Source organism: Oncorhynchus kisutch, linkage group LG6, assembly GCF_002021735.2.
Source record: "Oncorhynchus kisutch isolate 150728-3 linkage group LG6, Okis_V2, whole genome shotgun sequence".
NCBI lineage: Eukaryota > Metazoa > Chordata > Actinopteri > Salmoniformes > Salmonidae > Oncorhynchus > Oncorhynchus kisutch.
In genome coordinates this window covers 30,539,340-30,565,089 of record NC_034179.2, presented here as the reverse complement: position 1 = coordinate 30,565,089, position 25,750 = coordinate 30,539,340, and the positions used below count along the sequence as shown (strand labels likewise).

Below are 25,750 nucleotides of genomic sequence, written 5' to 3'. Positions count from 1 at the left end.
CTGCATCCTAAATAGGCATACTACAATTTCACCGGATAGTATGATTCATAGCTCTCATCAAATTGTTTTATGTAGCTTATTCCCACTGTGCAGTCATGATATAGGCCTTCCCGAACAGCACCATCTTTAAAACCTTATCTATACCTTTTGATTAAACTATATAGTTTTGTGTTTTTATATTACTTTCACAAGGAATGCCTTTTCTTAAACCAGCCAGGATTTTGACATTCAGCTAAAGTGATGTATGTTTCAGAGAATATAGAAAAGATCATCACTGATCATGTCATAACAACTTAAAGTATTTTACCTTTACTGTATGAAGTCATTCACAATACTGTGAACCATCAATTCAAGATTAAGATTTTCTCAAAATCCTAAAACCATCAGCCAAAGGTCAAGGATTTCCGGCCATGTTTATATGTGCAGTTGCTAATGAGATCGTGTTACGTGTTGTTGTATGTAAAAGTGTTGTATGCAAAAACAAAAAGTAATAAGTACATTCAGACATCACTAAAACCATTATTTATTTACACAAGCACACACAATGAGACCACACCGCAAGATTTACAATTCAGTCATCATAATACCAAATAAAACATTGCTATTTGGGTTTGATAGACAGTCTATATCTTTCAGACCAAATACGTGTAGCTCATCCTTTGAATACATCACTTCCTATTAGGAACCATGTGCAGTACAAGCTGGTGTGTATTCCAGTCTCTGCTCTTGATTTGTAAGCAATCCCCTATGACTCCAAGGTATATTGTAGCATATGTAGAAATAAACTAAAAATGACTGCAGCCATTATTATTCCCTTGCATTTTGTACTATTTGAACCACTATATGTAGCAGAAAATAGCTTGAATGACAATGACCCTGTAAGAATTGAGATTGTGACCTTATCATTGTATAATGTGGGTTTACATATTTTTTTCCCATTGGAACATTTATTAATCCCATTGCTCATTCAATGTCATTGTTGTAAGAAAATGCATATCACTTCATGTTAAAACAAATGTACAGTTCTTTAAAAAATTTAATTGGGATATACTGTTATATAAATACCATAAAACAGTACTGATATATAAATACCATAAAACAAAATGTGTCTATACATACATACCTGGATTTAGTTGAATAACAAAATACAGTGAAAACACGAATAAAGCATGATTTCAGAAAGATAGAGAAGAGCAGAGAGATGGTTCTGTCTCAATAGATAAGAGTTTAGATCTATGAGTCAACGTTTATTAATAATCTGTTGAAGTGAAGCTTCATTTCTGGGAACAGTTATTTTGCAACATATTTATTTGATTTGAAAATTATTAAATTAATGTCCCAACTGGCAAATTTGTGAAAAAAATATGAATTCATATTTTCTAATGGGTTGAATTTTCTAAATGATCATTCAAACAAATAGAAGGCGTTAATTACTGAAGCAGGACAATAAGAAAATAAAAAACAGAGAACGCCTTGGACCAAATTCTTTAACAGTCTACCTTATATCTGTAAAAAAAAAAAATCTAAGATCGATGTACTGTATTATTGTGAGAGACGACGTTACCAAACTTAAATATAACAGGTTAGATACATTACAGTGCATGCTACATTTTAATATACGCATGTCATATAGTTGAGTATGAATACTTTTCATTCACCGTTGGGGTGTTTAAAATGAAATCTGTCCAATATTTCTACAAAGCAAAGTAGAGATAAATACAGTATATTGTACACGATATAATGGACATTTAACGTTTTTTTCAAGAAGTCCGTCTCTTCCCATGTTTGTCCTGTGATGTTTTCATTCTACAGAGACTCCTACAGTACATCAATATACACTACATCGATAAAAGTATGTGGACACCTGCTCGTCGAACATCTCATTCCAAAATCATGGGCATTAATATGGAGTTGGTCCCCCCTTCGCTGCTATAACAGCCTCCGCTCTTCTGGGAAGGCTTCCCTCTAAATCTTGAAACATTGCTGCGGGAACTTGTTTCCATTCAGCCACAAGAGCATTAGTGAGGTCGGGCACTGATGTTTGGTGATTAGGACCGGCTCGCAGTTGATGTTCCAATTCATCCCAAAGGTGTTCGATGAGGTTGAGGTCAGGGCTCTGTGCAGCTCAGTCAAGTTCTTCAACATCGATCTCACTGAACTTCACTTTGTGCACAGGGGCATTGTCATGATGAAACAGGAAAGGGCCTTCCCCAAACTGTTGCCACAAAGTTAAAAGCACATAATCATCTACAATGTCATTGTATGGTGTAGCAATAAGATTTCCCTTCACTGGAACTAAAGGGCCTAGCCCAAACCATGAAAAACAGCCCCAGACCATTATTCCTCCTCCACCAAACCTTACAGTTGGCACTATGAATTCGGGCAGGTAGCGTTCTCCTGGCATCCGCCAAACCCAGATTAGTCCGTCGGACTGCCAGATGTTGAAGCATGATTCTTCACTCCAGAAAACACTTTTCCACTGCTCCAGAGGTCAATGGTTGCGAGCTTTACACCACTCCAGCCGCCGATGGTTTTGCGCATGGTGATCTTAGGCTTGTGTGCGGCTGCTAGGCCATGGAAGCCAATTTCATGAACCTCCTGATGAACAGTTATTGTGCTTACGTTGCTTCTAGAGGCAGTTTGGAACTCTGTAGTGAGTGTTGCAACCGAGGACAGACAATTTTTACACTCTAAGCACTTCAGCACTCGGCAGTCCCGTTCTGTGAGCTTGTGTTGTCTGCCACTTCGCGGCTAAACTGTTGTTGATCCTAGACATTTCCAGTTCTCAATAACAGCACTTACAGTTGACCGGGGCAGTTTTAGCAGGGCAGAAAATCAAGAACTGACTTGATGGAAAAGTGGCACCCTATGATGTTGCCACGTTGAAAGTCACTGAGCTCTTCAGAATGGGCCATTCCACTGCCAATGTTTTTCTATAGAGATTTCATGGCTGTGTGCGCAATTTTATACACCTGTCAGCAACGGGTGTGTCTGAAATAGCCAAATCCACTAATTTGAATGGGTGTCCACATACTTTTGTAGTGTATTTGGTATTTTGGTGCATGATTGTAATATCCCTTTATTTATCCCTCCTGTTTCCCACATATGCTCTACAGTACATTTAATAAACTCTTGTTTAAACATATCTTTGCTCTGTGCAACAAATGTAATGTGTTGAAGACAGACAGTGTCTCTCCAACTTTGGCTTATTTGTGCAATGTGGATCAGCACTCCTGACAGGACACATGGGGGGATGCGACAGACTGTCTGTCAGACGCACCCCTAACCCATCCTCTCCTCTCTACCAACCTGCTCTATTCACCTCTCTGGTCTTTCACTCCAACAGGTAGGACTGGGCCACACTATCTGTGGAAAATAATCTTATATATTATCAATTAAAAGGATATCGTAAATGCAGAACAATGGATTTGTATGTACCTGAATTGACATCACTCACATTACAAACCATTTGGGGAAATAAAGTAATTGTAAATCTAGAATTCGATAGGAAAACCAGGCGTACCTTACAGGCTACTTATTCCTCGCCTGCCGGTCAAGGAATTTTTGTTTTCTATCTGGAGGAATCTCCTCCAAACTGATGCCATGGTTACTTGCCCTGAGGAAAGGCAAAGAAAGAAGGCTTATTCGATTGGTAGTGCACACTGAGCACTCAGAATATCCCAGCATATGAAGCAACAAAAGCCCTGTCCACAATGACAACTGTTTTCAGCAACCGCTGGTGACAAACGTGTCTCAGTTTGAACTCTTAACACAGTTATAAAATGTGGACAGGGCTAAATGAGGCAACCACCAGGGTAATGTGTTGAAACACTACAGCAATGTTTGCTGCCTACCAGGCAGAGCGTTCATCACACATTATGTGGTGCAGTGGGAGACACGGATTAATTAAACATGGATTAAACAGGTGGTAGATGAGGAATTGTACATTTGGGTCAGCGTGTGAACTGAAGCACGACACAATGGTCATGTCAGCAGCACATAGAAATAGAATGAGAAATTATGATTTAGAAAACTGTTCGTTCCAACCACGCAATCTGACAAATGGGTCAGCACATTATCAGTTTTTTCTAAATTATTTTCGGACATCTTATCCTCTATATCCACAGTGACTTAGCTAGATGAAAATCAACTGTTTTGACACAAACAGGGTTGCATAAGTATTACTGACAAGGGGGCTGGCAGAAGGACCCAGCAGGACTGAGAGTCAATGACAGTATAGTTAGGGCAAACATAAAGCACAATGTAAATAGAGCAGGAAGGCATGTTAAATCTTACCCTGGAGTAAGGTCAGGCGGTATGGGCAGAACCTTGTCAAACCCAGCTCTCCCAGCCAACCAGTAAGTGTTTTCAACTCCCTTCCCCTGAAATAGAAATAGGGAATAACAGAATAAGTAGTGAGTTAGATTAATTTGGGTCTTTCTGTCTTGTCTCTCTCTCTCTGTGTGTGTGTGTGTGTGTGTGTGTGTGTGTGTGTGTGTGTGTGTGTGTGTGTGTGTGTGTGTGTGTGTGTGTGTGTGTGTGTGTGTGTCTGTGTTTATTTACCTTCAGCTCTGTCATGCCCCTGGTGTCTACTTTGTAGCCCATTTGTAGTTCATGCAGGATATCGACTGTGCTCTGGTTGACATGGATTCTGTAAGCTGGGATAATAAACAACAATAGCAACCACAAAGGCAGAATTAGACTTCAAATATTCAAACACAGAACAAATTCAATGTAAACAATTACCATTAGTTATTTGTCTAAAGAGTATCAACATTATGAACTCATACAGCACTCACATATCCTACATATATTTAGACTTTGATTCATTTATATGGATGACCATATACTGATTTAGTGTAGAGCAACACAAGGTAATCTATTGTGTTTGAGCCCATATATTCACAAGAACATTTTTGACCGAGTCCATACACACACTCTTTGTGCAGCAATTCATATCTATGGCCACTTGGTGGGAGTAGATGTGAGATGTACTGTTCTCTTTTGCCACCTACAATTGTAATTACTTACTATAGCTACAATACTGGTTGCCCCTTACCTCTAGAAATACCCTAGATATACACTACCATTCAAAAGTTTGGGGTCACTTAGAAATGTCCTTGTTTTTGAAAGAAAAGCACATTTTTCTTCCATTAAAATAACATCAAATGCATCAGAAATACAGTGTAGATATTTTTAATTTTGTAAATGACTATTGTACCTGGAAACGGCAGATTTTAAAGGAATATCTACATAGCCGTACAGAGGCCCATTATCAGCAACCATCACTCCTGTGTTCCAATGACACGTTGTGTGAGCTAATCCAAGTTTATCATTTTAAATGGCTAATTGATCATTAGAAAACCATTTTGCAATTATGTTATACAATTATGCACAAAACTGTTGTTCTGATTAAAGAAGCAATAAAACTGGCCTTCTTAGACTAGTTGAGCATCCGGAGCATCATCATTTGTGGGTTCGATTACAGGCTCAAAATGGCCAGAAAACAAAGAACTTTCTTCCAAAATTCGTCAATCTATACTTGTTCTGAGGAATGAAGTCTATTCCATGTGAGAAATTGCCAAGAAACTGAAGGTCTCATGGTGAGTAAGTATATATAAAACACAGAAAAATCATGTTGTTAATGGCACTGGGCCTTTAAACCCTGAATTTGCCCACTAATTCCACTGATAGTCTTAAAGGATTAGTCAGGACTGCTTATAATAAACCTCTTTAGTGTTGCAGGCACACAAACTGCCATACACCTGTCCCTATCCTTAGTGGCCTCACACAGCGTGATTTCACTGGTGACTGGCCAAAAACGAATGTGAGGTACTCACACAACCCTGTGGACTCCATTCGAGAGGCTGTGTTGACAGTGTCTCCGAACAGACAGTACCGAGGCATCGTCAGACCCACCACACCTGCCACCACAGGGCCTGATAGACACAGACACAAACGCAGATGATACACATGCTGACATGTTGGTGTCATGTTGTGTTGCTGCCATGCTATGTTGTTGTTTTATGTCTCTCTTTATGTAGTGTTGTGGTGTCTCTTTTGTCGTGGTGTGTTTTGTCCTATTTTTCTATTTTTCTCCCAGCCCCCATCCCCGCAGGAGGCCTTTTGCCTTTTGATAGGCCGTCATTGTAAATAAGAAGTTGTTCTTAACTGACTTGCCTAGTTAAATAAAGGTTAAATAAAATAATGAAGATCAGAAGCAACACAATTCCTGATTTATAACTTGTGATTCATGACTTATTCAAAGAGCCTACAATATGTCTCACAAAAGTCTCGGAGCAAAGAAATAGCAAATGAACTTCATTTGATCAGTTTGATTGCAGAATATCCTTTCAATCTTTAGAAGAGACGTCAGAATATTTGTATTTTATGCCATTGTGTTATTTCTGAGTTGTCCTTTTTCATACCTAAAAGTAGCCACCTCTGTGTTACTAGAAATGTGTAAAAGATTCCATATTAATTGGTAGGGTAGAGTAAAGAGAAAGCATTAGGCAGTGAAGACTAATAGGATGACAGGGCTAAGTGGATGACATTTCACAGTTCCAGGAATATGTTCTAGACGGGGATCAGGTAAAAATACACTTTTGACCAATACTCTGACGTTAATGCCATGTTCCAGAGAATTCCAATACAAGGATTGAATGAATGTACTCATTCTCATTTCATTTTCAATATAATGTAGCAAAAGTTTAGATTGCTTATGTATTGAATTTTACAATTCATCTGTTGACTTTGTTGCTCAGGCATGAACTGCAATCTATAGCAGTTGACCTCATGGATTGCCAGTCATTTTATCCATAGCTCCATCTATGAATTTGAGAGTAACATTTCTTCAGCCTCATGTAAGGACGAAATGGCATGTATTATTATTATTATTATATTATCCCCCAGCTTTTTAGCAAACTAAGTAGTGGGGTTACTGTTTGGCTGAAAAACAAATGAAGAATTATGGCTTTAAAGAAAAGGACAGTCAATCTATCTACATTATGAACACTGATTAAGAGGATATCAATATGACAAATAATTTGAGATGGGTCACCCACCAGAGTGCAGGCCGATACGAATCTTGACCTTGACGTCAGGCATGTGCCTCATCTTGAAGGTTCCAATACAGTGGAGAATGTCCAGGGACATGTTGGACATCTCAGCTGCGTGGCGTCTACCGTTCCGGTTTGGAACTCCAGAGGCTACCATGTACGCGTCTCCGATGGTCTCCACCTGAAGTACACACAATCAATCAATATTATATATCAATATAATAGTATCATAATAATAATAGTCGAAATAGGTCCTGACTCTCGCTAAATAGTAGAAAGCAGATTATTCAGTTTGACGTTTCAGAATTCAGAAAGCTGATTGAGGACCTTATTACTGATGAATGTGTTAGTTTATTATGACCGTGTTTTTCTTTCTGGTTGCATTTTGTACTCATCTTTTGATGAGTGTATTTTCTATAATTGATGTAAATCAGGGCTCATCTGTAAAAGACACCTTGGTCTCAGTATGACTCCCTGATAAAATAAAGGTTCAATAAAATGAATGAAATATCTTTAATGTCCCAATTGTGATTATTATTTTTTTAATCACGTAGAAAGGAGTCAGTGACACAAACTCGTACACACTAAGTAATGCACCCATTTACTTCCAGGATTTGTATTGAAACTAGAACAAGCTTCCATGGCATCACTAATATTGGACACAACTCTCTTGCAGCAGGACAGGATATACCTTGTAGACATCATGCTGCCCGATGATGGCATCAAAGAGTGTGTAGAGATCATTGAGTAAGTCTACCACCTCAATGGGCTCGCTGAGTGCAGAGATGGTGGTGAAGCCCACAATGTCACTGAAGTACAGAGTGACCTCAGAGAAGTGCTCTGGTCTCACAGGCTTGCCCGTCTTCAGGGCCAGGCACACAGACCTATTGGGTTAGACAATACAAAGGAGTGGATAGAGGGATGCAGATGTGGATAGGATGGAGGTTAGGAGTGTAGGTAGAGAATAAATGACAAGCAACCAATGGATGAAAACAATATATTCTCAATACAGTAAAATAAAAAATGTGATGTTGCAAATTAACATGTGCAGCTTTTAATTTGAAGTGTCAGGAGAGGAGGGACACTGACCTGGGCAACATCTGGGCCAGCAGGTTATCAGTCTTCTTCCTCTCCACCTCCAGCTCCTCTGTCCTCTCCCTGATCAGGTCCTCAAGGTTAGTGGAGTACTGCTCCAACATACGCAGCATGGAGTCTATGATGTTGGTCTTCTTTCCCTTGGTTATACTCTTGAACTAAGGGATGGAAGGGAAAACATACAGCATGCAGTGAGGGGGGGGGGGTGAAGTGTGTTACATATTACTGTAATATGGTTCACAAAGGCATGTCATTTTGAGTTCTTGTTAGGAGGCACAGTTTCCGGATGGGGAGGGAGGATGCGGGCAGGTGGATGGGGACTGAGGGGGGATGGGTTTGGGTTATCTTTATATGCATTTCTTTGATGGTTTTTTTGTACCTGTAACTCCCGCACCCCCTCAATATTTTTTTATGACAAACCTAAATAAAAAGTTGGTCACAAAAAGCATGTTGTTTTGAGTTCCTGTATAAAATAAATAATACAAATACTCAGCTACATTATATACTCCAAAATGTTTGTTTAACAAGTAATCATATTTTTCGCAAAAATATATTATTGGCACCCCTGTTTTCAAAACCTATCAATACCTCACCTTGCGAAGATCCACCACCATATTTTACAGTAGGTATGGGATTCTTTTCTGCTTATGCATCCTTATTTCAATGTCAAATCCCCTACTGGTGTGCGTGGCCAAAGAGCTCTTATTGCACCAATGCCGTTTAGCAAACTCCAGAGGTTTGCATTTGTTGGATGACATGAAAATAGAGCTATTTGGCCACGCACAACAGGGGTGGGTTTGGCGTCAAAATAAGGATGCATGAGCAGAAAAGAATCCCACATCTAATGTAAAATATGGTGCTTTATCTTTGATGTTATGGGGCTATTTTGCTTTCACTGGTCCTGGGGTCAATGGCGTCATGAACTTGACCCTGTACCAGGGCATTTTAGCCAAAAACCTGGTTGCCTCTGCCAGGAGGCTGAAACTTGGCTGCAAGTGGACCTTCCAGCAAGACAATAACCAAAACCACACATCAAAATACACAAAGAAATGGTTAGTTGACCACAAAAATCTACATTTTGCAATGGTCATCTGTCTCTGGACTTGAACCCCACTGAAAATCTGTGGCTGAATTTAGAGGGCCGCCCATAAGCGGAGACTAAGCGGATCTGTAAAGATTCTGAATGGTCCATACTCCCTCCCAATCTCATATTATTTTGGGGATAACAGCTCAGTGCTGTTATACTCGCACGGTGAGGTATTGAAAGGTATTGAAAACAGGGGTGCCAATAATTTTGACCCCTATCTTTTTGAGAAAAAAATATATTACTTGTTAAACAAAATCTTTCTCTGAGTAATTGTATTAGTACAAAATAATCAAATGTTCCCATTTTTTTTAGCATACAATATAGTTCAGTATTTGTATTATTTATTTTATGCAGTAGTTTTGCTCTTTATCAATGGTGCCAATAATTTTGTACCTGACTGTATATGTGTAGCTTTGTGTATGTTTGTGTACAGTAAAGGACCTGTTTGAAGATCTCCTCGAAGGTGGGTCTCTTGTCTGGCTCCTCGCTCCAGGCCTGTTTCATGACCTGGATCACCTCTAGTGGAGCCTCATCCACTGACACAGTAGGCCGACACAGTGGTGGGGGTGATTTCAACTTACTGATGATCTCTGTCAAACACACACACACACACACACACACACACACACACACACACACACACACACACACACACACACACACACACACACACACACACACACACACACACACACACACACACACACACACACACACACACACAACTTCTGATGCATTGTTTTGAGTGTTTTTAAACCTTTGGTGGTTCCTATGATCTAAAACAATTGTACTGTTCATATTGGCATGGTGGTCATCCTTCTGTATTTGTTTTACATCTGACATGAGGTTATGGTGGTGTTGTTTGATATGAGTTCTCACCCTTGGGAGGCATGTCCAGCATGCAGAAGGGAGCACAGCGGGCGATGACCTCCTGCATGATGATGGCAAAACTGTAAACGTCCCCTGGGAACGATCCTCTCTTCATCAAACTGGAGTCCCTCAGTAGCTCTGGAGCCGTCCACAGCTGATCTGCAAGGTGCACCAGGGAGGGAGGGGACAAGAGGGGGTTGGTTTGTTTCACCTTCCTTCAAATATTTGGATTTTTTATTTATTTTTCCTTTATTTAACTAGGCAAGTCAGTTAAGAACATGTTCTTATTTTCAATGACGTCCTGGGAACAGTGGGTTAACTGCCTTGATCAGGAGCAGTTATTTTGTATATATTCTTTTACGTTGTCAGCTTGGGGATTCAATCTTGCAACCTTTTGGTTACAAGTCCAACTCTATAACCACTAGGCTACCTGCCACCCTATAAAAGGATCATGGTGATAAGAGTGAACATTACTAAGGCCATGAGTTTTTCGTGATCACATAACCTGACCAGGGGGGGAAACGGACACACGTGTATTTTGTTCGTGTAATGACTTGGTAAATGATAAGGAGGAGGATTTGCTGGCTCTGATATGTTGAGTGTAGTGTATGTGTCCTTGTGGACTTACCCTCAGGCCTGCCCTCGTCAAAGTCGACACCCTGGGTTGTTATGATCTCGTTGAAGCCGTACTCAGTCACCTTCAGCACGAAGCGTCCGTCCACCACACAGTTTCGGGACTTCAGGCGCCCATGGATGACATCACGGTTGTGCAGGTACTTCATTCCCTGGGAGGGAAAGTAACGATTGAGACAGAGTCTAAACAACGAGGCGAGACATAGTCAGACATATCTATGAACGTGAGAGTTGTTTCCCTCCTTACCCTTATCAGATCCATCAACAGGGAGGACTTGAACATCCAGTCGAGGCGCATGTCCTCATTGTTGAGAAGGTCCTCCAAGCTGCCCCTGGTACAGTGCTCTGTCACAACACCAAAGATCCCAGAGTCGAGGAACAGGCCAAGGAACAGGTTGAGATTCTCATTCCGCATGTCCCTGAGCTGAGAGAGGGAGAGGACAGAGAGAGAGGTAGGTTATGACAGAGGAACAGTGCAGTGGCAGACAGATTCAATGTCTTGCTGTTTTGACTGGCTCACTCAGACAGTCACTCACCTTGGTGAAAATACTTTGAGTGCCATCACTGACACTTGACACAGTGTTTCCATTGGGACATTTCTTCAACCAAACCCAGTCACCCTAGTGGAATATACAGGTTTAGCCAATTTTTTATCTGGAAAATACCAAATATTAGGGACAAGGACACTAAACAGAGATAGTTTTGTTCATTACTGTTTGTCAAGAAGACAAGAGTATCAACATTGGGTGAGTGCATCATCACATATGAACATGGTCCAGTTACATATTAGTACTATTTCTTAAGTGCAGGGCATCAAACATTTGAATATTGGATTGCTGTCTCTGTTCTACAGTAGTTTTACAGTAGATTCCCCACACTGACATGTGACCCACCTCAAAGACAGCGACATTGGAACTGTCAGGGGTGGAGCCAAAGTAGCTTCGTCCCGACACTGAGTGGCGAGGCGTCTTCACGTCCAGCTGACTGTTCATCATACTGTCCTCATTCAGCTTCTACTTACAGAGAGAGATTACAAGGGCTTCAGAATAGACAGTCCATCAAAGATAAGGGACTTTAAATAGACACACAAATGGCCCTTTATCGTATCATAGGCCTCACACTGACCTTTTGGCTGGTCTGGGTATTGATGAAAATGAGGTCATCCAGATTCAAGACTACTTTTAAGGGCCTTCCTCCTCCCCCTGATCCTCCAAAGATAGTTCCAATCTGTCCACCTCTCCTGGACAGACACAAAGGGCAAGACCACAAAACATCAGTAACCTCATTACAAACAAAAGCATGTGTTCAACACAGAAGACAAAACAGGCAGCTGATTTACACACTCCTCACTGTGTTTGAGCTTAACTTACTTCAGATAAAAGGCAGCTCCACCTCCAACCAACGCACAGAAGAGGATGAACAGAAAGAAGAGAGTAACTGCGTCCATTCCTTAAGGCAGAGAGGGGGATAGAGGGAGTGATAAAGAGTTTGAGGGAACACAAACCTAATTTTACCATAGGCTACTGGTACATCACTGACCCCAATGCTAGACCACCTACCCCAACTGCAGGTGATGTATGGACTGAACCAACAACGGGAGTCTGTGCTGGGGCTACTGCCAGCAAAGTGGATGGAGCGCCCATTGTACTTGACCGCCCCAAATTTGCCAAGGGTATGGGGGGCTTCCAGAGTGTGTGTCATGTAGAGTTTGTCTCCACCGTCAGAGTCCAGGACCACGTAGCGAGCCAGCATCCCCAACCCATCTTCATCGGATGAGATGTGCTGGTTGAAGCCCTCAAAGTCGACCCCTCCATCGCTCTGGAGCATGGTCTCCCCATCCACCCAGCGCCCAGCCACCATGCGACTCTTCTCTACTGCATAGGCCATGTAATATATCATGTTGTAGATGGTGCCGAAGAATGGAGACACCTAGGTCAGGGGAGAAGAGTGGTGACAATGTATCAATCATTGATCTGACCAGCTGTTATTGAAGACTGGCTGTAGACTCTTTAGACTGGTAGTAGGAGTTTTGATGATGGTAAGCAGGGAGTACAGGAATAGAGAAATGTACCATTGCCAAGACACTGACAAACCACTAGTCATTATCATCAGTACTGAAACATTCCAACAACATTGGTTGTAAGGTTTAAGAGGTACAAATACCTTAAGGGTACCTGTTTCTGAAGAACTACAACTCAGTAGGACTGTTGTGCAACCAAATGTGCTTGCTACAGTCCATGGCATGTGTGGCTAATGATGAATGATGACTAGATGAATGCCTCAGGAGCTGTGCTCTGGGATGTCTCACCTGATCTGGTGGAGTGCTGGTGCGAATCTCAAATTTCTCCTGAGCCTCTTTGAAGCTTTCATAGAAAGTGTTCTCACTAGAATCCATGGTGATGGTGAGAACTCCATCGTAGGCTTTTCTCAACAAGCTGTCATTGGTCAGAGCATGAAGGTTTGTGCCCTTGGGCAGCGAATATGTGAGGGTGTCATAGGGGATGAAAACATAGCCACGGTCTATCATACGCATGTTTGAGGCAGAGGTTAGGAGCTGATACTGGGCCTCACCACCGATCAACGCTGAGTGCATGCACATGATGACCACTGCAGAGACAGAGAAGGGAGAATGGAGGATGAGGATAGTAAGAAGGTAGTAAAGTTGGAAGTAGAGGACAGAAGAAGGGAATCGAATAGACCATTATTAGTCATTGCAGTATGGCAGTGTGTTGTAATGGAATACATGACAGTAAGTCACACATTCACACACACACACGCATGCATGCATGCACACACATAAACAAACACACACATGAACAACCAAATACAAATGCGCATACACACCTCTGACACGGTCTAACTCCCGAATCCTTTTCAAGGCCTTTGTGGGTCCATCCTTGTCCGGCTCCATGGTGACCACATTGATAACCGGCAGGCCCAGGGCCATAAGAGAGGCCGCCAGCTCGTGTCCTGTAGCCTCCCACAGGTCATCCTCTGACGTCACGATGACCACATGGGCCCAGCGGAAGTACCGCAGCACAGAAAACAGAACCCGGGAAGACAGAGGCAGGGGCCTGTGAAAGGTGGGATACTGTCCATCCTCCATGTTTGGTTTCAGGCAACCCCAGGACAGAAAGGGCTTATTCCAGTTTTTCGCAAACAGAGCAGCCGATGAGCAGTAGCCTGGATTAGTAGGGCCGAGGAAAGCCGAGCCATAGCCTTCCAGAGAGGAGAAGCGGGCCAGGGCATTGGATGTTTTACAGTCCTCGTTGACGAGAGTATAGTCGTACCAGTAGCCTTTCTTAGTGTAGGGGTCCATGTTGAGGCGGGCGGTGGCCAGGCGGGCAGCCAGGTCAGGAAGGGCTTTGGAGTACATAGGGTCACATGTCCAGGGACCAATTATGGCCACAGTGAATGTGGCGCCCCAGGCCTCACAGGGTAGATAGGTGGCCATCAGCAGGGGTAACATCAGCCAGTTTCCCCACAAGCTTCTGGAGCGTAGCACCGCAGATGACGATGCGGGGGTCAGACTGTTCATTGTTTTTGTATCCTCTGTCCTTCTTTGTCTCCTTCTCTCCCTCATTAAGGGATCTTGTGTCCATCGTGGGTGGTGGGAGAGGTTGAGGAGGAAACTAGAGTTTCTGTGAGATGCCATTGTCCCACAGGGCTTCGATCTAGAGTCAGACACCACAGATGAGGAATGGAGGGTTGGAAGTGACAGAAGAGTGTGTGTGTGTACGAAAGGGATTCAGCCCCCTAGCACTCTGTAGGGCATTAGCCCAGAGCTGTGAAGGTCACCTCTGGATTCCCAGCCATCACTGCTTCCATGGAACATATGAGTGAGAGAAAACAAAATGAGACATATTGAAGCATATTTTATCTTCTGTCTCAATTTTCTAGGACAAAGCTCTGTCTTTGTCAGTGAGCTACAATGCCATCAGAAGCTCAGAAAGGCACTGTTTCCATAATAATTGTATTATCATTAATATAGTTTAATATAACATATAACATAACATAACATTACATAACATATAAAGGTCTAGATTCAATCAGATCAAGCGTTAACTGGCGATAGCAGACACCTACATAGCAGATGTTTTGGCAGTGTTAGAGGTGGAACTGGGTTGGAACCGAAATCGGTGAGCAGTTGCTCTCCTCTCATTGTCACGAAGCCACACCCGCCCCACTCACGTTAGAATTGCAGAACGAGAAAGTGTAGGCAAAATATAATTAATAATGCTCAATGGGGATTTCGATTAGGATTTCTACATCTCACATTCCGTTGTTCGAACTTTCAAACAAGGCTGTGTGGTATTTCTGTTAATGCAACTCAGTGCAGCCAATGGCAATGTCCGCTTTAGGTAGGCTATATAATCCAACGCAGTTCCACCTCTGACACTGCAAAAACAACCATTATGCGGATGTCAGCTAAAGCGGATCTGATTGAATAGAGCCCTAAACTACTTTTGGACAACATAAATACTGTATGAACATATAAAGTAATGATGTAAGAGAAATCACTGGTAAACAAGACTGACAAAGACTATCCCCATTATAAGATTGTAATGTGATGTTGGAGGAGCTCAGTCCATCTGTCTCTTCAGACCAGGGTGCCCTGAAACCATGGCTGAATCAATGCTCAGCTCTGTGCCCAGGCAGCTTCCATGACATGCAAGTGGCAATCAGATTAGCTGCTGACACAGGTGGGGGCCATTAGCCATGGTGTGAGCGGTGCCAAATAACGTGGCTCGTAATCTGTCTTCCATGTCCCTATCGCTTTCTGTTTCTCTGAAGTCACTCACCCCCTGTGACCTCTTGGTCAGCCTCTCCTTCCCTGGTGGCCTCTATCTCACTCTGTAATAACTTCAGAAATAACTGGATTAGGAAGACCATCAATAAACTTTGATCTGATAATCACTTACTTTTTATGAGATCATGTCCTGTCTATAGAACTGTGGAGTTTAGGTTTGGGTTCAATTCCACTTAAATCCAGACCATTCAGGAAGTAAACTGAAATTCCTTAGAGGAAAATTGGAATTTCAGTTTCCTTTCTCAATTGTGGGTGTAGCAAAATGTTACAAGCATTTCGCTACACCCACAATAACATCTGCTAAATATGTGTATGTGACCAATACAATTTTATTTTATTTTATTTTAATGAAATATTTCCTGAATTTAAATGGAATTTACCCTTAACCCTGATGGAGTTAACTGTATTTGAGAGAGAATTGTCACCATCTTGACCCTTTCCCTCTCACTTTCTAACAGAAGCCTCATTTATAACTTGTGCTAACATGCATCCTTTGTCTTGATCTTGTCCACATTCTGATTGTGCCCACATTTTCAGAAATATGTCTACACATGGTATTAAAATCATATCCGTCCGCTGTGTCCGCATTGTGACCAGATTTCCTGGTCCCTCCCTGTATGCAAATTATTTGACAGCTATTCTTTATCAATATTTTTTAACATTTATTTAAAACACATATTGATGCCATAATTCAATGATGCCACTTGTCAATAATTTTAGAAGGCGGGATTATGATGATTTAATTGGTGTCACTGTCCAGATCCATCTAGACTTTTAAGTTATCCAGACAGAATTACGTGCCTGCATACAGTACCTCCAGAGGTGGTCAGGTTGATCTGATCACAGTCAGATCACAATAAGTTTTTTAATCGCCTACACCTGTCTGAAAATGTGGGCACAATCAGAATGTGGACAAAAACAGGAAAAATGATATATGTTAGAACCCTGAAAAGTGCTCATTCAAACTAAATGTTTTCAAATTAAATGTGCTCATTTCAAATTAAAAGTACTATTTGCTAAAATTGTGTTGTGTATGTAGTATTTGTATTTATTAGGGATCCCCATTAGCTGCTGCCAAGGTCCAAACACATTAAGACACTTACATCACACATAAAACTAAATATAAAACTGTACATAATATAACATTATTACACCACTACATACAATCTACAATACAAAATATATAATACCACCGTACAACAATATTACAATGTAAGTGTGTGTAGAGTGCGTGTGCTAGTGTGTGTATGAATGTGTCTGTACCTGTATATGTCTCTTCACACTCCCCGCTGTTCCATAAGGTGCATTTTGGGGGATTGTGAAGAGACCTCTGGTGGCATGTCTTGTGGTGTATGCATGGGTGTCCAAGCTGTGAGCTAGTAGTTTAAACAGCTCGGTGCATTCAGCTTGTCAACTCGTCTTACAAAAACAAGTAGTGATGAAGTCAATCTCTCCTCCACTTTGAGCTATGAGAGATTGACATGCATATTATTAATGTTAGCTCTCCTTGCACATTTAAGGGCCAGCTGTGCTGCCCTGTTGTGAGCAATCTGTAATTTTCCTAACCTTCACATGATCGGTGGGTCCCCCATGGGACGGTTCAGCTAATGTAGGCTAATGTGATTAGCATGACGTTGTAAGTAACAGGAACATTTCCCAGGACATAGACATATCTGATATTGGCAGAAAGCTTAAATTCTTGTTAATCTTACTGCACTGTCCAATTTACAGAAGCTATTACAGTGAAAGAACACCATGCTATTGTTTGAGGAGAGTGCACAGTTAACTTGAAAATGTATTAATTAACCAATTAGGCAAATCTGTGCAGTCTTGATACAAATGTTAGCTCTCCATGTACATTTAAGGGCCAGCTGTGCTGCCCTGTTCTGAGCCAACTGTAATTTTCCTAAGTCCCTCTGTGTGGCACCTGACCACACGACTGAACAGTAGTCCAGGTGTGACAAAACTAGGGCCTGTAGGGCCTGCCTTGTTGATAGTGTTGTTAAGAAGGCAGAGCAGTGCTTTATTATGGACAGACTTCTCCTGGATCTTAGCTACTGTTGTATCAACATATTTTGACCATGACAGTTTTACAGTCCAGGGTTACTGCAGGCAGTTTCGTCACCTCAACTTGCTCAATTTCCACATTATTCATTACAAGATTTAGTTGGGGTTTAGGGATTAGTGAATGATTTCTTCCAAATAAAAAGCTTTTAGTTTTTGAAATATTTATTCCTTGCCACCCATTCTGAAACTAACTGCAGCTCTTTGTGTTGAAGTCATTTCAGTCGCTGTAGTAGCTTACGTGTATAGCATTGTATAGTAGGTGGTCAACTGTTTGTTCATCCGCACAAGTCGCCAATTGCTAATAACCCATCTGCAACCACCTGACTATATGTGATAAAGGGAAAATCTGAGGCCCGCACCCAACCCTAACCCGCAAGCATAGAAAATGTGCTATCGTCTACAGTCAAAAACTGAAGAACATTTTTTTTTGGTCAGGTTTAGATCAAATCAAATCAAATCAAATCAAATGTATTTATATAGCCCTTCGTACATCAGCTGATATCTCAAAGTGCTGTACAGAAACCCAGCCTAAAACCCCAAACAGCAAGCAATGCAGGTGTAGAAGCACGGTGGCTAGGAAAAACTCCCTAGAAAGGCCAGAACCTAGGAAGGGAGTTTCTAGGGAGTGTTTTTAGATATGTTTCTGTATATAATTTCTTACATTTTGGTAGGCTATTTGTTAGTAAACTTGAACCCACAGGCTTCATGTAATTTAGTCCTAGTAGTTGCTGCCCCTGTTTTGGACAGGGACCTGCCCCAAACCTAGGAGCAAGGGACTGAGAGGAATGTGAGAAGAAGGGTGAGATTCACCCATTCTGATAACAGATACACTATATAGACTGATAGTTGGTAAGAGAAAACAGGTGAAGGGTAGGGAGGGGCTGAGCAGGACAGGCAAGCTTTGACTTCTCAACCTGCTTTATCTTTTAATCCATAATTAACAGTGTGGGAGTGTGAGTGTGCAGTTCAGACTGAGGGGGGAGGGAAAGAAATAAGGGATTAGATAGAAGAGAAAGAAGGTGAAAATAGAGGAATGTGTTCTACCCATTCCCAGGGTCTATAATTAGATACATGTAGTTTCTCTTTTGTCATTATATGTTGCCCTAGCCTAGAAGACTAACTAAACCCTTGCTCAACAGAATGTAATAGATCGGTAGAATTAATGCTTCAATCTTGTTGACATCTGTAAAGTTTTCTATCACCTTTTGGGGAGCAAACACGAAAAGATTTTCTGTGCAAGATGTCCAAATGACATCAGCTTGACCGGTTGTAAGGAAATACAAAGCTGTGAAAATGGCCCAAAGTGTTTCTGATTAGATTTCAGTTCAATTTCGATGCATATTTTATGTGGTTGAAATGCTATCAGATTTGATTGTGTTTTATGATGAAGACAGCATCTCTACAGATTGTATCTAACTGAGCATGGCATTCTCTCAAAATGCAGAAAGAAATCAATCACATTCCTCTACTCCTGTTCGCAAATCCAAATTTTGCCAACATTTGGTCTATAATTTTACTGCAAGTGTTGCTTAATTCTGCAGGAGTTATTATTTAGGCTATAGCCCTATTTTCACGGGACTAGTATTACTATTTGTTTTTTTATTTTATTTAACCTTTATTTAACTAGTCAAGTCAGTTAAGAACAAATTCTTATTTACAATGACAGCCTACCAAAAGGCAAAAGGCCTCCTGCGGGGAAGAGGGCCTGGGATAAAAATAAAAATACAATATAAAATATAGGACAAAAGTAGAGAACATTGGTTATGTATTTATTACGGCAGAATATATGTTATTCTAGAGGACGATTCAGACGGCATGCGTTTTTTTCCAAACTGCCCCCTGTAATTCATTCGTTCTTTTTTTTGTTGACCATTGGACAGTTATGAAGGAATCCTGAAGGTTTTTTTCTAGGTGTGAAGATATTTCAACAAATCCAGTCGATAACAGGCTACACTGACAACTCGAGCTTGGTTCTAAAGTTTCGAAAACATACCAAACCATCATTGGTATAGTGTCGCCATTATATTTGAATTGAGGAAGTGTGATCATAATCAATAGGATATTTTAGCGATCCGCAGTAGATGACGTCCTAAATGCCCCCCCAGCCTTCAGATATGAGCTAAACAGCTAACTTGCACTTGATATGCCTTTTTAGGCAATAAATGAGAAACTGAACTTGTTCCAAACGTTTAGTTCAGTTGAATGCTGCTTTGCGATCTATTAACAGCAAGGGTTGCATTAAATAGGCGCAATATTTTTTTTATGATGAATTAGGTGATGTTCAATTAATTTGCACAAAACGTATAAACAAAAGCATTCACTGTGAAATATGTAGATATATGATATATGTAGGCATTTCATATATAGGCCATGCGCAGAACTTCGTTCATTTGATCAAACAAGTTGTTGTTTTCTTGTTTAAACCGCGAGCAGCACCTGTAAAACTCAAAACACAGGGATGTCGATTCATAAGTTATTCTGGTTAGTCAATGTCCAGATTTCAGTTTCCATTTAACCAATCTAAACTGTAGGCTACAGTTTCCGTGATATGCCATAAGGTTATTTGAAGTTCCGTCTTGTGACTGTCGAATATGTATGGCACCTCACAATCATCACACATAACATAACCGGCACTGCTATCATCCTCTTTTACCACTTTTACCGCTATCATCTTCTTTTACCAAATATTTTCCGAACATTACAGTAAGCTGCCTTGACAGCTGCCCTGGGGAACTTCTGATTGTACCTTGATTATGCTGGAGAAGCTTCCATTAGAAAACACCCTCTGTGCTCTGTTAAAAAGGTAAATATTTATCCACAATATAGCAGGGGATATAATGTCATAATACATATGTTTTTCCAGCAGCAGACTATGATCGATAATGTCAAAAGCCGCATTGAAGTCTAACAAAACAGCTCCCACAAACTTTTCATCATACATTTCTCTCAGCCAATCATCCATCATTTGGGTAAGTGCTGTGCTTGTTGAATGTCCTTCCCTTTTAGCATATCAATTTGTTTATTGTAAAATAGCATTGTATCTGGTCAAGTACAATTTTTTCCCAAAGTTTACTAAGGGTTAGTAAGAGGCTGATTGGTCAGCTCTTTGAGCTCCAGTGTGGCGCATCTCAGTGCTAGAGGTGTCACTATAGACCCTTGTTCGATCCTGCGTTGTATCACCGTGATTGGGAGTCCCATAGGGTAGCGCACAATTGGCCCAGCGTTGTCCGGGTTAGGGTTTGGCTGGGGTAGGCTGTCATTGTAAATAAGAATTTGTTCTTAACTGACTTCCCTAGTTAAATAAAGTTAAAATGTATAAAATGAAAATTCAAAAGGGGTCTTTAATATTCCTGGGTAGCGGAATGACTTTTGCTTCTCTCCAGCCCTGAGGGCACACACTTTCTAGTAGGCTTAGATTGAAGATATGGCAAATAGGAGTGGCAATATCTTCCACTATTATCCTATTATTGTCATACCCCGGTGGCTTGTTATTGATGATAGACAACAACATTTTTTGCACCTTTTCCACATTCACTTCACGGAATTCAAAATTACAATGCTTGTCTTTCATAATTTGATCAGTTATACTTGGATGTGTAGTGTTGGCGTTTGTTGCTGGTATGTCATGCCTAAATTTGCTAATCTTGCCAATGAAAAAATGATTAAAGTAGTTATCAGTGTGTTTTGTGATTCAATGAAGTGTGCCGTCTGATTCAATGAATGATGGAGCGGAGTTAGCCTTTTAGCCCAAAATTTCATTTAAGGCTTTCCAAAGCTTTTTACTCTCGTTCACTATCAGTTTTACTTTCATGTAGTGTATTTGTTAAACAGAAAAAATGAAGGCCTACTGTTCCTCTTTCTTTAAAGGGAAATTCCACCACTTTTCAAGCTCATATTCCATATTTCCAGCACCAAACCAGTGTACATATGAAAAGTATGTTTCTATTATCTGTTGTTAAAAAGATAAGAAGACAGGTCCTAAAAAAGGCTTCTATGTGGCATCAAAGGGTTGGATTACATTTTTTTATTTAAATGCAACAAGTTTCTAGCAAACGGTAGGGTACTTTTTTGCTCCCCACATCACCACATAGTCTTTGAAAATTACTGTTTTTAAAATGTTTTAACTTTTGAAGATGTCATCAGGTAGAATTTTTTAAACTTTATATATTTTCTTGTACTAAATGTGCCATTTTCATATACAGTGAGGAGAACAAGTATTTGATACACTGTCGATTTTGCAGGTTTTCCTACTTACAAAGCATGTAGAGGTCTGTAAAATTTTATCATAGGTACACTTCAAATGTGAGAGACTGAATGTAAAACAAAAATCCAGAAAATCACATTGTATGATTTTTCAGTAATTCATTTGCATTTTATTGCATGACATAAGTATTTGATACATCAGAAAAGCAGAACTTAATATTTGGTACAGAAACCTTTGTTTGCAATTACAGAGATCATACGTTTCCTGTAGTTCTTGACAAGGTTTGCACACACTGCAGCAGGGATTTTGGCCCACTCCTCCATACAGACCTTCTCCAAATCCTTCAGGTTTCGGGGCTGTCGCTGGCCAATACGGACTTTCAGCTCCCTCCAAAGATTTTCTATTGGGTTCAGGTCTGGAGACTGGCTAGGCCACTCCAGGACCTTGAGATGCTTCTTACGGAGCCACTCCTTAGTTGCCCTGGCTGTGTGTTTCGGGTCGTTGCCATGCTGGAATACCCAGCCACGACCCATCTTCAATGCTCTTACTGAGGGAAGGAGGTTGTTGGCCAAGATCTCGTGATACATGGCCCCATCCATCCTCCCCTCAATACGGTGCAGTCGTCCTGTCCCCTTTGCAGAAAAGCATCCCCAAAGAATGATGTTTCCACCTCCATGCTTCACGGTTAGGATGGTGTTCTTGGGGTTGTTCTCATCCTTCTTCTTCCTCCAAACACGGCGAGTGGAGTTTAGACCAAAAAGCTCTATTTTTGTCTCATCAGACCACATGACCTTCTCCCATTCCTCCTCTGGATCATTCAGATGGTCATTGGCAAACTTCAGACGGGCCTGGACATGCGCTGGCTTGAGCAGGGGGACCTTGGGTGCGCAGTGTGGCGTAGTGTGTTACTAATGGTTTTCTTTGAGACTGTGGTCCAAGCTCTCTTCAGGTCATTGACCAGGTCCTGCTGTGTAGGTCTGGGCTGATCCCTCACCTTCCTCATGATCATTGATGCCCCACGAGGTGAGATCTTGCATGGAGCCCCAGACGAGGGTGATTGACCGTCATCTTGAACCCTCACATTTTCTAATAATTGCGCCAACAGTTGTTGCCTTCTCACCAAGCTGCTTGCCTATTGTCCTGTAGCCCATCCCAGCCTTGTGCAGGTCTACAATTTTAGCCCTGATGTCCTTACACAGCTCTCTGGTCTTGGCCATTGTGGAGAGGTTGGAGTCTGTTTGATTGAGTGTGTGGACAGGTGTCTTTTATACAGGTAACAAGTTCAAGTAGGTGCAGTTAATACAGGTAATGAGTGGAGAACAGGAGGGCTTCTTAAAGAAAAACTAACAGGTCTGTGAGAGCCGGAATTCTTACTGGTTGATAGGTGATCAAATACTTATGTCATGCAATAAAATGCAAATGAATTACTGAAAAAACATACAATGTGATTTTCTGGATTTTTGTTTTACATTCAGTCTCTCACATTTGAAGTGTACCTATGATAAAAATTACAGACCTCTACATGCTTTGTAAGTAGGAAAACCTGCAAAATCGGCAGTGTATCAAATACTTGTTCTCCCCACTGTAGACACTGGTGTAGATGGCTATATCAGTCCGCTAATACAGGATTATTAAAGGACCAGTGTGAAAAACCTTTGTGAAAAACAATTTTTATTTTCACATTTTTTTTATTATGATTTTTTTCACGGGGTGATGCATCACCGTCAGCAACCCTACTTCCCGCAGCTGTGTCCTCAGTGAATATTTTACTCTGCCCTGCTGACATGACAAAACATGACCGGTTCTCAGTAAAGTCTGAGCAAGTCTGAGCAGTGTCAAAATATCTCTAGTCTATTAAAGTCAAATGTTGCTGAATTGGCTGAGTGTACAACAATAAAGTTATTGTTTATTGTGCATTGCAGCTAGCACATACAGCTAGCACACAGTGTACAAGCCGTAGCTAAGCTACATCGCTATCATCAAAAGTTAATAATGGCAATGGCTAAGAACCTGCTAATAGGCTAAGTACTGAGGCCTACAGTAGGCTATCCCCTTGCTCTGATGCGTTACCATAAAATATTGCTATAGCCCGAGTACAAGTATAAGCCATCTAAACCACTAAACCAATAAATCTCCATTATAAATGTATTTCTTTCATGTTTGAGTTTGCGTTTCAACAAAAGTTTCCTTTGTGCCATTTTGACACAGGTTTCCGCATTTTCTGTTTCAGTTACCACTTTTGAATCTCCATGACTTTTCCAGGCAGCTTAACATCAGGCATTTTGGTGAGAGTAGCTGTAGTGATGACATGAGCTGTAAAGTGATGCAGGCCTCATGGTCCCATTTACAGAATTGATGTCAGAAACATATCCAATTTTAGTTGTATTTAAATCAGATTATGACTGGACATCCAGTACATTCAAGTGAATTACATTAGCTGTGAGGATTTGAGATACGAAACACATTATAAGAAAGGAATACTGGATAAATATAGAATGAAAATTCCAGCACCAAGTCTCTTGGTGATAAAATCTTTACTGATCGTACAACAAAAATGTGCTGTGACTAGGATTATTGAATCCATCATAAACAAATTCCTCTATGAATCTGAAATTGAAATATAACTGTGTAATCCAGGTATCTTGATATCACTGCAGCTGCAATAGATGATGTTGATCCATCTCTGTGGAGTGAAAACATTAGCACCTACTGATCACACACCTATGCAGGTGGGCACAACAATTTCACCAAATTTTACCTGAAAGCTCAGTCCTTTTTAAGTATTTTAACCACTGACTGAATAATTAATTAGTATTTATTGAACCTTTATTTTACCAGGGAGTCATACTGAGACCATGGTCTCTTTTACAGATGAGCCCTGAATGAAAGAAAAACACATTATAATTGTATATATAGATTTACAATGATATATGTATAGATTATAAATGACATTATAAGACAGCACAAGAGCATACAAGTTAGGTTAGAATGTATTGAAATAAAAACAGGAAGTACTAAAACATTATAAAACAAAATCATATAGATTGGAAGTGTTGCTGACCTGGAATAGTTTGTCTATAACAGTGCCATATCGATGCTCTCTGTCTTTGAATGGCAGGGATCCAGATGACGAGGAGATTGAAATTCAGCAATAGAACAGGTACAGTATCTTCGCATGAAAATATAAAATAAAAAGTATTCCAAGAAAGGGGGATGGGGAAATCAGAGCAGTTTAAAATTGTTCCTCTTGTTTTTACAATCCTCTTGTTAGAATCTGTTTTGTACAAATCCAAGCAAATTCACAGGCTTCATGTAATTTAGTCCTAGTAGTTGCTGCCCCTGTTTTGGACTGGGACCTGCCCCAAACCTAGGAGCAAGGGACTGAGAGGAATGTGAGAAGAAGGGTGAGATTCACCCATTCTGATAACAGATACACTATATAGACTGATAGTTGGTAAGAGAAAACAGGTGAAGGGTAGGGAGGGGCTGAGCAGGACAGGCAAGCTTTGACTTCTCAACCTGCTTTAGCTTTTAATCCATAATTAACAGTGTGGGAGTGTGAGTGTGCAGTTCAGGCTGAGGGGGGAGGGAAAGAAATAAGGGATTAGATAGAAGAGAAAGAAGGTGAAAATAGAGGAATGTGTTCTACCCATTCCCAGGGTCATACATCATAAACAAATTCCTCTATGAATCTGAAATTGAAATATAACTGTGTAATCCAGGTATCTTGATATCACTGCAGCTGCAATAGATGATGTTGATCCATCTCTGTACAGCAGTTCTCAACCTTTTCCATTCCGGGGACCAACAAATCACTGTCAAAAGCTCTTGAGGACCACCATCGCAGAGTCGCAGATATGTTTCACATAAAATATCTTGCCGGACAAATTTAGAGTCGATTGTCTCAGTGAATGTAACAGATATGC

At 40.9% G+C, this 25,750-nt stretch overlaps 1 protein-coding gene across 1 annotated transcript; it reads right to left on the bottom strand.

Annotated features, from left to right (window-relative positions):
• Positions 1–507: 507 nt before the first annotated feature.
• LOC109891792 (retinal guanylyl cyclase 2) lies at positions 508–25,231 on the bottom strand. Its single transcript, XM_020484276.2, has 20 exons — positions 24,886–25,231; positions 13,588–14,561; positions 13,052–13,350; positions 12,303–12,672; positions 12,114–12,192; positions 11,869–11,983; positions 11,637–11,756; positions 11,280–11,363; positions 10,991–11,167; positions 10,739–10,895; positions 10,120–10,269; positions 9,682–9,830; positions 8,148–8,311; positions 7,750–7,942; positions 7,065–7,239; positions 5,841–5,939; positions 4,564–4,658; positions 4,297–4,382; positions 3,524–3,616; positions 508–3,366 (listed from the first exon to the last, which is right to left on the bottom strand). The coding sequence occupies exons 2-19, from the start codon at positions 14,396–14,398 to the stop codon at positions 3,532–3,534; spliced, it is 3,408 nt and encodes a 1,135-aa protein (XP_020339865.1). The 5' UTR covers positions 14,399–14,561; positions 24,886–25,231; the 3' UTR covers positions 508–3,366; positions 3,524–3,531.
• Positions 25,232–25,750: the final 519 nt, after the last annotated feature.